This window comes from Fukomys damarensis, unplaced genomic scaffold, assembly GCF_012274545.1.
Source record: "Fukomys damarensis isolate Sample0158 unplaced genomic scaffold, DMR_v1.0_HiC HiC_scaffold_19, whole genome shotgun sequence".
In the NCBI taxonomy this organism is placed as follows: Eukaryota; Metazoa; Chordata; class Mammalia; order Rodentia; family Bathyergidae; genus Fukomys; species Fukomys damarensis.
Window position 1 is genome coordinate 9718671 of NW_022900931.1, and position 10103 is coordinate 9728773.

The 10103-nt window shown below is 61.4% G+C and overlaps 1 protein-coding gene across 6 annotated transcripts in view; it reads left to right on the plus strand.

The window, feature by feature from the left end:
• Elfn2 (extracellular leucine rich repeat and fibronectin type III domain containing 2) overlaps nt 1-9832 on the plus strand; it is a 46827-nt gene extending 36995 nt beyond the window's left edge. For all 6 annotated transcript variants that reach the window (XM_033766248.1, XM_010613386.3, XM_033766246.1 and 3 more), the window contains one exon: nt 2105-9832. In XM_033766248.1, the coding sequence (XP_033622139.1) occupies nt 2554-5016 (2463 nt within the window). In that variant the 5' untranslated portion in view covers nt 2105-2553 and the 3' untranslated portion in view covers nt 5017-9832. The remainder of the gene's footprint in view (nt 1-2104) is intronic.
• Nucleotides 9833-10103: the final 271 nt, after the last annotated feature.

The following is a 10103-nucleotide window of genomic DNA, read 5'->3' on the forward strand; positions in this document are numbered from 1 at the left end:
GCCCCCCCCACACACACACACACACACACACACACACACACACACACACACGCCTGCTCCTGCCTCTGCCTGTGTGCTGCCTCCTCGCTCCCGTCACTGCACCCTTGCATCCCGCTCCGAGCCAGCTGCACACCTGTGTGTGCACCTGCATACAAATTCAGTCCCCAGATGTTCCCGGGCGGAGGGAGGAGTGGGGGACTGAGGGCGGCTCCTGGATCCTGCAGCTGCGAGCTTGGGGACTCAGCTTACCCCAGAAGCCTTGGGAGGGGAAACTGAGGCCCAGAGGGACAAGAACGATGAGCAGAGCTGTCCTGGAGCCGAAGTCTGTCCAGCCTCAAGAGCGCTGTGCGGCCTGGCCAAGGACAGTGATGGTGTCTGCTACCTGCCGCCTCGTAACAGCCCAGGCCGGCCCTGCAGGGGATGGGAGGTGTGAGGCGGGCTTCGGAGGCCCCATCCTTCCAGCCTCAGACCTGGCACCAATCTTGGACCAGTGAGCCATGTGGACACCCTGTCTCCTGCCACCTTCTCAGCCAGCACTGCCCACTCTGGGCTTCCTTTGGAGTCTTCCCTACACCGTCCATCCTCTGGGGCTTAGTGCTGTAAATTGCTTTTGCTTTAGCAGCACAGGTCTCATGTGTTTTTTCCAAGCACACTCCTTCCTCGCCTTTTCCAGGCAAGGAGTGGAAAGTGGAGGAGGGTCTGATGAAGAGCCCTCGGCCTACCTTGTCCAAGCATGGATTTCGCTGGTCTTCTCCTCACCTCCTGGGCCCCTCCGAGGGTAAAGGGCGCGAGAAGTGAGCTTGTCTGCATCCAGCACAGAGGGTGGGAGTGGGGGCTGGGTCTGGCCCAGGGGGTGTCCCTGGTCAGACCTCCTCAGGGCCAGGGACTCAGTTTCCCTACTTGGGAAGTGAGGGTTGGTTCAAGTGGTCTGTGGGCTGTGATCCTTGTGCCACCCTCTGCGCCTTAGAGACGGACAGTATGAATCACCTTACCTCTTCCCACATCGACGGGGCCTGGATGGGGACTGGTTCCTGCTCGGTGGATTCAGAGTTAGACTCAGAGATGGTGTGATTCGCCTGGCTCGTCAGTCGGGGTCGGCAGGGTCCTAGGCCTCCTGGCTCCTGGCCTGGGCTCACCATGCCTGAGAGCCTTGATCCCGGCCCAGACTGTGCTACGTTTCTCAGGGCAAGTCTTCGTTCTTCTGTGACCCTCTGACTCTCCAGCTGTGGAAGGGGCTGTGGGGCCATGCTGTTTCAGAACTCTGAGGCTCCCCATCTGGATCAGAAGCCCCTTCTGGAAAATACTCCTGGGGCGATGACCTTGGGGAGTGTCCCTGGGTCCCTGGACTCTTTCCTTCCTCCGCTTGGCTCAGTGCGGCCTGTGGGATGAGCTCTCCCCACACCCTCCCCCTGCAGAGACCCCAGCCTCTGCCTCTCCCCGGGAGGGGGGCCCACAGCCGCCACACTCTGCTCCCCTCCCCCATGGAAGCTGAGACAAGGGAATTATTTTTGGAACAAGAGCAGTTACACAACAAATGAATTATTTATCTTTGGGCATGGAGTGAGGAAGCATTTTGCTGGGCTTCTTAATTCTTTTTCTGGATTTGGGGTGCCCACCTGGGTATGTGGACCTGTGTGTGAGGTCTGTCTATTGCATACACAAATGCTAGGTGTGTGTGTGTGTGTGTACCTGCCTGAGTCCATGTGTGTAGCTAGGGTGTGCGGGCTCATGGGGGCACGTGGTTTTTGTGTAGGGAGGCAGGTGAGTGTGGACACCGGTGTGCCGGGTGCGTGTGTGCATGTCCGTGCGTGCGTGTGCGTGTGTGTGTGTGTGTACACTTGCCCCCTTCCTCTCCGGGCTTCCACCCCTGTCCTTGGTCCTCAGGATGCCACTAACCTCTATCTCACTGCTTTTCCCCCAGCCCCTTCCCTCTCTTGCCACCCACTTGCCCTCCCTTCCTTATGTAGCAGGGACTCTAGGGTGCTCGATGGCACGGAGGCCCCCAGGAAGGAGTATGGAGAGGGACTGGGGCCTGCGCTGGAGCTCGAATGGGCTGATCTGGGCCCTTGCACTGATCAGTCACCCCCTCGCTGCTGCCTTTCAGGAACCAGGTGACAGATGGGTCTCTTCCTTCCTGCCCTCGTCTCTCCGCTCTCCCCCAGAACTGCACCCTGCTCTGCTGTGGGAACCGTCTGACGTTCTGAGCCCAGAACCGAAAGAGGAGGAGGAAGAGGAGGAGGAGGAGGAGGGAGAGGAAGTCTGGGCCTGAGACCCTGCTCACCTTCGCAGCAGGAGTTGAGGAGCACCTCGGGGAGCCGACCTTGGGCCCCCACACCTCAGCCAGGCCTGGTGCCTGCTTGTAGACCCTTGGAACGCTCCCGGTAGTTGGCACGGGCCGTGCCTATCTTGCCTGGGATCCCTGTGTCGGGGGCCGCCCCCAAGATGGTGGCGGCCCCGGGGAGGACTGTGCTGCCAGCCCCAGCCTCTGGCCTCTAGGTCCCCGTGCTCCAGCCCTCACCCCTGCCTGGCTGCCAGGGGCCCGAAGCCCGCACCATGCTGCGCCTGGGGCTGTGCGCTGCGGCGCTGCTGTGCGTGTGCCGGCCGGGTGCAGTGCGCGCAGACTGCTGGCTCATCGAGGGGGACAAGGGCTATGTGTGGCTGGCCATCTGCAGCCAGAATCAGCCACCCTACGAGACCATCCCGCAGCACATCAATAGCACTGTGCATGACCTGCGGCTGAATGAGAACAAGCTCAAGGCTGTGCTCTACTCCTCACTCAACCGCTTCGGGAACCTCACGGACCTCAACCTCACCAAGAACGAGATTTCCTACATCGAGGATGGCGCCTTCCTGGGCCAGACGAGCCTGCAGGTCCTGCAGCTGGGGTACAACCGGCTCAGCAACCTGACAGAGGGCATGCTGCGAGGCATGGGCCGCCTGCAGTTCCTGTTCGTGCAGCACAACCTCATCGAGGTGGTCACCCCCACCGCCTTCTCCGAGTGTCCGAGCCTCATCAGCATCGACCTGTCCTCCAACCGTCTCAGCCGCCTGGATGGCGCCACCTTCGCCAGCCTGGCCAGCCTGATGGTCTGCGAGCTGGCCGGCAACCCCTTCAACTGTGAGTGTGACCTCTTTGGCTTCCTCGCCTGGCTCGTGGTCTTCAACAACGTCACCAAGAACTACGACCGCCTGCAGTGTGAGGCTCCTCGGGAGTTCGCCGGCTACCCACTGCTGGTGCCCCGGCCCTACCACAGCCTCAACGCCATCACCGTCCTGCAGGCCAAGTGCCGCAACGGCTCGCTGCCGGCCCGGCCCGTGAGCCACCCCACGCCCTACTCTACCGACGCCCAGCGGGAACCCGATGAGAACTCGGGCTTCAACCCTGATGAGATCCTTTCGGTGGAACCACCGGCCTCGTCCACCACGGATGCGTCCACGGGGCCTGCCATCAAGCTGCACCATGTGACTTTCACCTCAGCCACCCTGGTGGTCACCATCCCACACCCCTACAGCAAGATGTACGTCCTGGTCCAGTACAACAACAGCTACTTCTCCGACGTCATGACGCTCAAGAACAAGAAGGAGATCGTGACGCTGGACAAGCTTCGGGCGCACACCGAGTACACCTTCTGCGTGACCTCCCTTCGCAACAGCCGCCGCTTCAACCACACCTGCCTGACCTTCACCACCCGGGACCCTGTGCCCGGCGACCTGGCGCCCAGCACGTCCACCACCACGCACTACATCATGACCATCCTGGGCTGCCTCTTTGGCATGGTCATTGTGCTGGGTGCCGTCTACTACTGCCTACGCAAGCGGCGCATGCAGGAGGAGAAGCAGAAGTCCGTCAACGTCAAGAAGACTATCCTGGAGATGCGCTACGGTGCCGATGTGGATGCCGGCTCCATCGTCCATGCCGCCCAGAAGCTGGGGGAGCCCCCTGTGTTGCCTGTGGCCCGCATGTCCTCCATCCCGTCCATGATTGGGGAGAAGCTGCCCACCCCCAAGGGGCTGGAAGCCGGGCTGGACACGCCCAAGGTGGCCACCAAGGGCAACTATATTGAGGTGCGCACGGGTGCTGGGGGGGATGGACTGGCGCGGCCCGAGGATGACCTCCCAGACCTTGAGAACGGCCAGGGCTCGGCTGCCGAGATCTCCACCATCGCCAAGGAGGTCGACAAAGTGAACCAGATCATTAACAACTGCATCGATGCCCTCAAACTGGACTCGGCCTCTTTCCTAGGGGGCAGCAGTGGTGGTGGGGACCCTGAGCTGGCCTTCGAGTGCCAGTCTCTCCCTGCGGCCACTACCACCTCCGCAGCTGCCGCGCCCGGGGCCCTGGAGCGGCCCAGCTTCCTCTCACCCCCCTACAAAGAGAGCTCCCACCACCCGCTGCAGCGCCAGCTCAGCGCCGACGTCGCCGTCACCCGTAAGACCTGCAGTGTGTCGTCCAGCGGCTCCATCAAGAGCGCCAAGGTCTTCAGCCTGGATGTGCCCGACCACCCGGCCGCCTCTGGGCTGGCCAAGGGCGACTCCAAGTACATCGAGAAGGGCAGCCCACTCAACAGCCCGCTGGACCGGCTCCCGCTGGTGCCCACGGGTGGCAGCGGGGGCAGTGGTGGGGCTGGGGGCATCCACCACCTGGAGGTGAAGCCGGCCTATCACTGCAGCGAGCACCGCCACAGCTTCCCCGCGCTCTACTACGAGGAGGGTGCCGACAGCCTCAGCCAGCGCGTGTCCTTCCTCAAGCCGCTGACGCGCTCCAAGCGAGACTCCACCTACTCACAGCTCTCCCCCAGACACTACTACTCAGGGTACTCCTCCAGCCCCGAGTACTCCTCCGAGAGCACACACAAGATCTGGGAGCGCTTCCGGCCCTACAAGAAGCACCACCGTGAGGAGGTGTACATGGCCGCCGGCCACGCCCTGCGCAAGAAGGTCCAGTTCGCCAAGGACGAGGACCTGCATGACATCCTCGATTACTGGAAGGGGGTCTCGGCCCAGCAGAAGCTGTGACCCTCTCCTCCCTGGTGAGGCTGGAGCGGGGGGGCCGGGGCACTCGGGAAGGGCCCTGGGTGGCCGAGCCGGGCAGCGCACTGAGGGCCAGGACCTCGGAGTGGACGCACACGCACACCCGCACGCACGCACCATGCACACACACCTGACCACCACCTGACTGTGAACCCACCAACACCCGACAACAACGGACAGGAAAAAAAGACACATTTTCCTTAAAGTTTACAAACTGATACTGAAACCAGGCGTCTTTACTGTGCTGCCCAGGGGCTCTGCCGGGGTGCGTGGGGCTGGGGACAGGGACAGGTGACGAGAAAGCCAGGAGGATGTGGGGCCGTGGGAGCTGGGACTAGGGACAGGATTGGGGACACAGGAGACTGAGGTAGAGATGGACTGAAACCCCCAAGATGGGGATCAGGTCGCCGGATGGACACTGGGTATTTTCTTCCTCTTGGATGGCCCAGCGAAAGGAAGTGGTAGCACTTTGGGTCACACAGCAGATTAGTCTTGGCCTGCCACCTTCCAGCCTAGTGCTGCTCCGTCCTGGCTGCTCCCCTGGGCCCCCCAGCCAGTCCACTCATCACCCCGTCCAAAGCTGTGGTCTCTCGGGGCTGAGGGATTCGAGAATCAGGCAGGTGCTTTTCCTCCCTAGAAAGCCCATGGAAGCACCCGCAGGGTCTGCTGTGGCTCATAACTCTGAGGGAGTCTCCCGGTAGGAAGGGGATAGAGGCAAGGGGACAGGCCACCAATCTCCTTCAAGTGTCTTCCAAGTAGCTCGGGAGCTGTCTGGGGGTGGGTGGGGGCAGACCAGCTCCCGTGGTGTCTCAGGTGCAGGCCCCACGCCCCAGGCCCCCAGCTTCTCTGGGCCTTGGGGGACCCCTACCTACCCAGAGGGGCGACAGTGAACTGTGATGCCTGGGGGCAGTGGGGAGGTGATGGAATGGGGTGCTTCCTGTCTGCACCCTGTATCCTGCCCTGCCTGACCCCACTGCGAGGTCTCTGGGCAGGCGTCAGCTTGCCCACGGGAAGGAGGGTGCCTGTCACCCCGTCCTTGCCTCACCTCCTGGCCAGGGGGGCTCCCATGTTTCCACGGAAATGGCCACTTTCCTCTCTGACTCCCACCCAACATCGAACAAAGCACAAACAGTGAGGTCCCCCCACTGCCCTGGGGTGGGGGGAGCAGGCTGGGTTTGCGGGCCCCTCCCCCTCCCTAGCTAGCCCATCACCATGGCAACCCAGTGCCTGGCAGTTGGTGCCCAGAGCCACCAACCGTTGGGCTCTGGGGTTCTCTCAGTGTGGGCGGCAGTGGAGGATGGCAAGGGAGGGCAGGGCTGGGCGGTGGCTGCCTTTCTCAAGAGCTGGGGGCTTCTGGGGACAAGTTCTAGGGAAGAACAATTTCGGGATCTTGAGACCTGGGGTCTTGAGTAGTTAGCAGGCTGAGGGGCTGAGATGTGGCCCCTTCTTCTGAGCGGGAGGTGGGCCAGTGTGTGTGGGGCCGATTCTAAGCGGCTTTGCCCACCTGCCATTGTGCCCACAGCTCCCCACCCACCTCAGGATGAGGGGAGCCTTCTGTGCTCCCCCATGTCCCTGCCAGGGATCCCCAGCTACTGGACTGTCACACTGTCAGGCTTGTCTAAAGAGCAGGACTGAGGCTGTGGGGTGAGGGTAGAAGCTGGGGTGGGACGAAGACCTGTACTGTGGTCAGGGGCTCTGACCAGGACAGCTAGTGCCATCTGTGGGGGGGGGCACCAACCCCCGAGTGCTGGAGTGGGAGTTGGGGGAGGCCTGGGGTCTCAACCGAACAGCTCTGTCACATCAACTTGGGGGTGGGCTGAGCCCAGGGCTCACTCTGGGGGTGACATTTCAAAGGAAAGACTGTTCTGGGGAGCAGAGGGGTCGGGCTGGCGTGGATGTGCAGGCAGACCTCCCCCAACCCCCAGACCTGCACCTCGACCTCTCCTCACACCCAGTTGGCAAAATGGAGACAAGCAGGCTGGGAAGCCAGCAGCGTGAGAAGCAGACTCCCTGTTATATTTGCATGACAATTTTACTGTATTTTTCTGAGCAAACATCTGTCGTGTATGTGCCAGTCTGTCCAGTTTCCCCACCTCTCTCCCAGATTCCCTCCATTGTGATCTGAGCAGCTCTTGAAACCCAGGGAGGGGCCAGCTCTGCGAAAGACCCAAAACAGGTGCCACCAAAACACAGCTCTGACCCCCACCCACCTCCTGTCTTTCGGGGCATCAGGCCCACAAGTGCCACCCCCACTCCCTTCGTCTTCCCACGGCCACCTCTTCCATCCCCAGTGTATTTCATCCCTCCTCACTCCTTTCCTCCTCCGTTCCAGGGAGGGTGGCCGTAGGGACGTGTGGAGAGGGCAGCCCCATCTCCGAGTGGAGAGGACCTCTGAGGCCCCTCTCCTCTGCTCTAGTTGTTCCCCCTTTGCAGGTGAGGAGGGGCCTTGGCAGCTAGTGGGATGGGGTCGGTCACTGGCCGGGCACAGGAGCCTGAGAGCTTGGGCTTCATGGACAGTCAGGGGCCTGAGGGAGGAGCACGGGGAGGACGAGGAGCTGCCAGTGGCCTGGCCTCGCCCCAGGAAGATTCCCAGTGGCGGGATGGGTGCTGTCTCTACCCTTCTGCCATCATCCCTTCTTGGAGACCAATAAAACCTCAGGCCAGCGCACTTTAGGGGGCTTTAAAGTTAGGGCCCCTTCACAAGAGAGGGACCTTGACCCACTGGAAGATGAAGTGGCCTAGAATAATCAGACCTCACTGTTCTCTGTAGACGCAGGCCTCTACCCGCTCCCCCTGGCCCCAAGTTGCGCAGACCTGGCCTCTTTGGGACGAGCCCCCTGCATCTGTGTCCTTTTCAGGATTTATCCAATCAGAAGTGAAATACAAAAGACAAAAGAGCATTTTCCCCCATCAGCCCGCGAGGCCTGTGTTTGTAAGGGTGATGTGTCCTGGCCAGCGCCTGGGCAGGCTGGGAGGGTGGCACCTGGGGCAGAGGGTGAAGGGCCAGGGAGGGGTATTGTCAGGGGCCCAGTGTGGGCAGTTGGGGGGAGCCAGCTGGGGAAAATGTGGGTGCTGCACCGTGGACCCTGCCTAGGGCTCAAATGAGGCTACACTTGGGCTTGCCGGTTCCTGTGCAGCCTGCCCCCCCTGGGAGTGGCGCACCCTCTCCTGGAGGGCCTGGCAGGTGTGCCGCTGTTGGAGCTAACAGCCTTCCAGAGGTCTGGCGGTCAGGAAGCCCGGTGTTAGTGGACAGCTCCTCCCTTCCCAGGAAGGACCCCATTTTGTGCGCCACAGTGCCCTCAGCAGGGGGAGAGGGGAGTCCCTGACTGAGGAACTTTGAGGATGAGGGGTGACAGTAGGGAGACCCACTTGGGAAGGCCAGGTGTAGGCCACTTCAGAGCGATACCGGGGGACAGCTGCGTAAAGAGTTTGGGGCTGGCCAGGCTCCCTGGTGTTGCCAACTGGAAGTCACTTGTGCCCTATTCTAGGAACTTTAACACAGGTGGAAACAGGCATAGGAGAGAGCTGGAAAGGAGAGCTTCCAGCCTAGAGAAAACAGTGACAGTAGGGGCCAGACAGGGACAACAGCGACGGGCCCCCTGCTTATAAGGGGCCTAAATAAAGTGAAGTGACAGGCAGGAAATGTTTCCCAGTGGTGGACATGGTACAGGGAGTTAAGATGCGGGGAGGGACTGGGGTTGTCCCTCACCTTTTGGAGGAAGCAGCAGGCAGCTGAGTTCCTCAAGATGCAAGGGGCTGGAGGAGGAGCCAGCAGCTCTGACAAAGAGACAGGAGGGGAGTTGGGGGCTGGAGGGGCTGGCCGAGCACCCCTTCCCGCCACCACCACTATGCCTGGCCTCTGCAGGAGTGTGGGTGGCTGAGTTGAGGAGTAGGGAGCCTGGGGTGGGCATCGGAAGCCTGTCCTGCCCACTGCCGTCTGTCCTCTCTGCTCCACAGGGCCCTGCACCCCACGGTCCCTTCTGACACGGCCCCACCCCGACACTGTTTCCACCTAAGACAGTCGGCATATCACTTGCCTCCACATCCCCCTTACAAGGCGGTCACTCCTGCTGAGCAGAAGGGAGAGGAAGAGGGGGTCCCATGGGGCTGTCTGGGGACGGTCTGGGCCTCCTCTTCCATGCCCCTGCCCCCTGCCAAGCACGCACAGGCCTGGGGCAGGGGTTCGGGTCTAGCTCTGGTGGCCGTCCTTCCCTCTGGGTCCCCGTCCTCCTCAGGCGCCGCCAGCCCCCAGGAGCGCTGCGGCCTGGCACCTGCTTTGAGCCCTGCAGAGCTGGGCTCGAGGCCCTGAACTCTGAACCTGTGAACCCCAGCTGTGTATGGACCCTCTCCCTCTGGGGGCCTCGATCCCTCTCCTTTTCTTCATTTATGGGGGTAACTTCATTTATTTTCTCCTCCCTACATCTGCCCCTCACCCCCATTTCTTGTTTTAAACTGAATGGCACGAAATTGTTTTCCTCAACTCGGAGATTCCTGTATGGAGAGAATCAATTTCTATATTTGCAATAAATTTCTTATTTAAAACAACAGGGCCAAGGTTTCTGTGGATTGTTGTCCCCCTGTGTGGATGCCTGTGTCCCACAGTTCCTGGTGCCCCAGCCCCATGCTGTCTCTTCACCCGGAGCTCTGCCCATGGCACTAAGGATGGGGCTGATGGGTGGGGTGGTCCCTGCCTGAGGTCAAGGGGAAAAGAGGCGGCTCTGCCAACACAGGGCAGCCAGCTCCCCAGCACTCTGTGGGCCTGGCTGGCAGAGGCCTCATGAACTCCTGTCCCCCAAATCTGGATGTTCCTCTGTCACATGGTACCATGCCCCTTCCTGCTGTCCTGGACTTCTTCACCCTGTGTGCAGGCTCTAGATGGCTGTGTGGAGTACAGGGTGCCTTGGGGGACATCAGAGTCCCTCAGCTGCTTCCCAGGAGCAGAGTCACCTGCTATGGGAGGCTGAACCCCAGATGGTCCCAGACCTTCCATACCTGCTCTGTGGAACCTCCCTCCAGTGACCACAGTCCTGGTCACTTGTCCTGGGCACCCTGCCTCCCCGGTCCCTGGTACC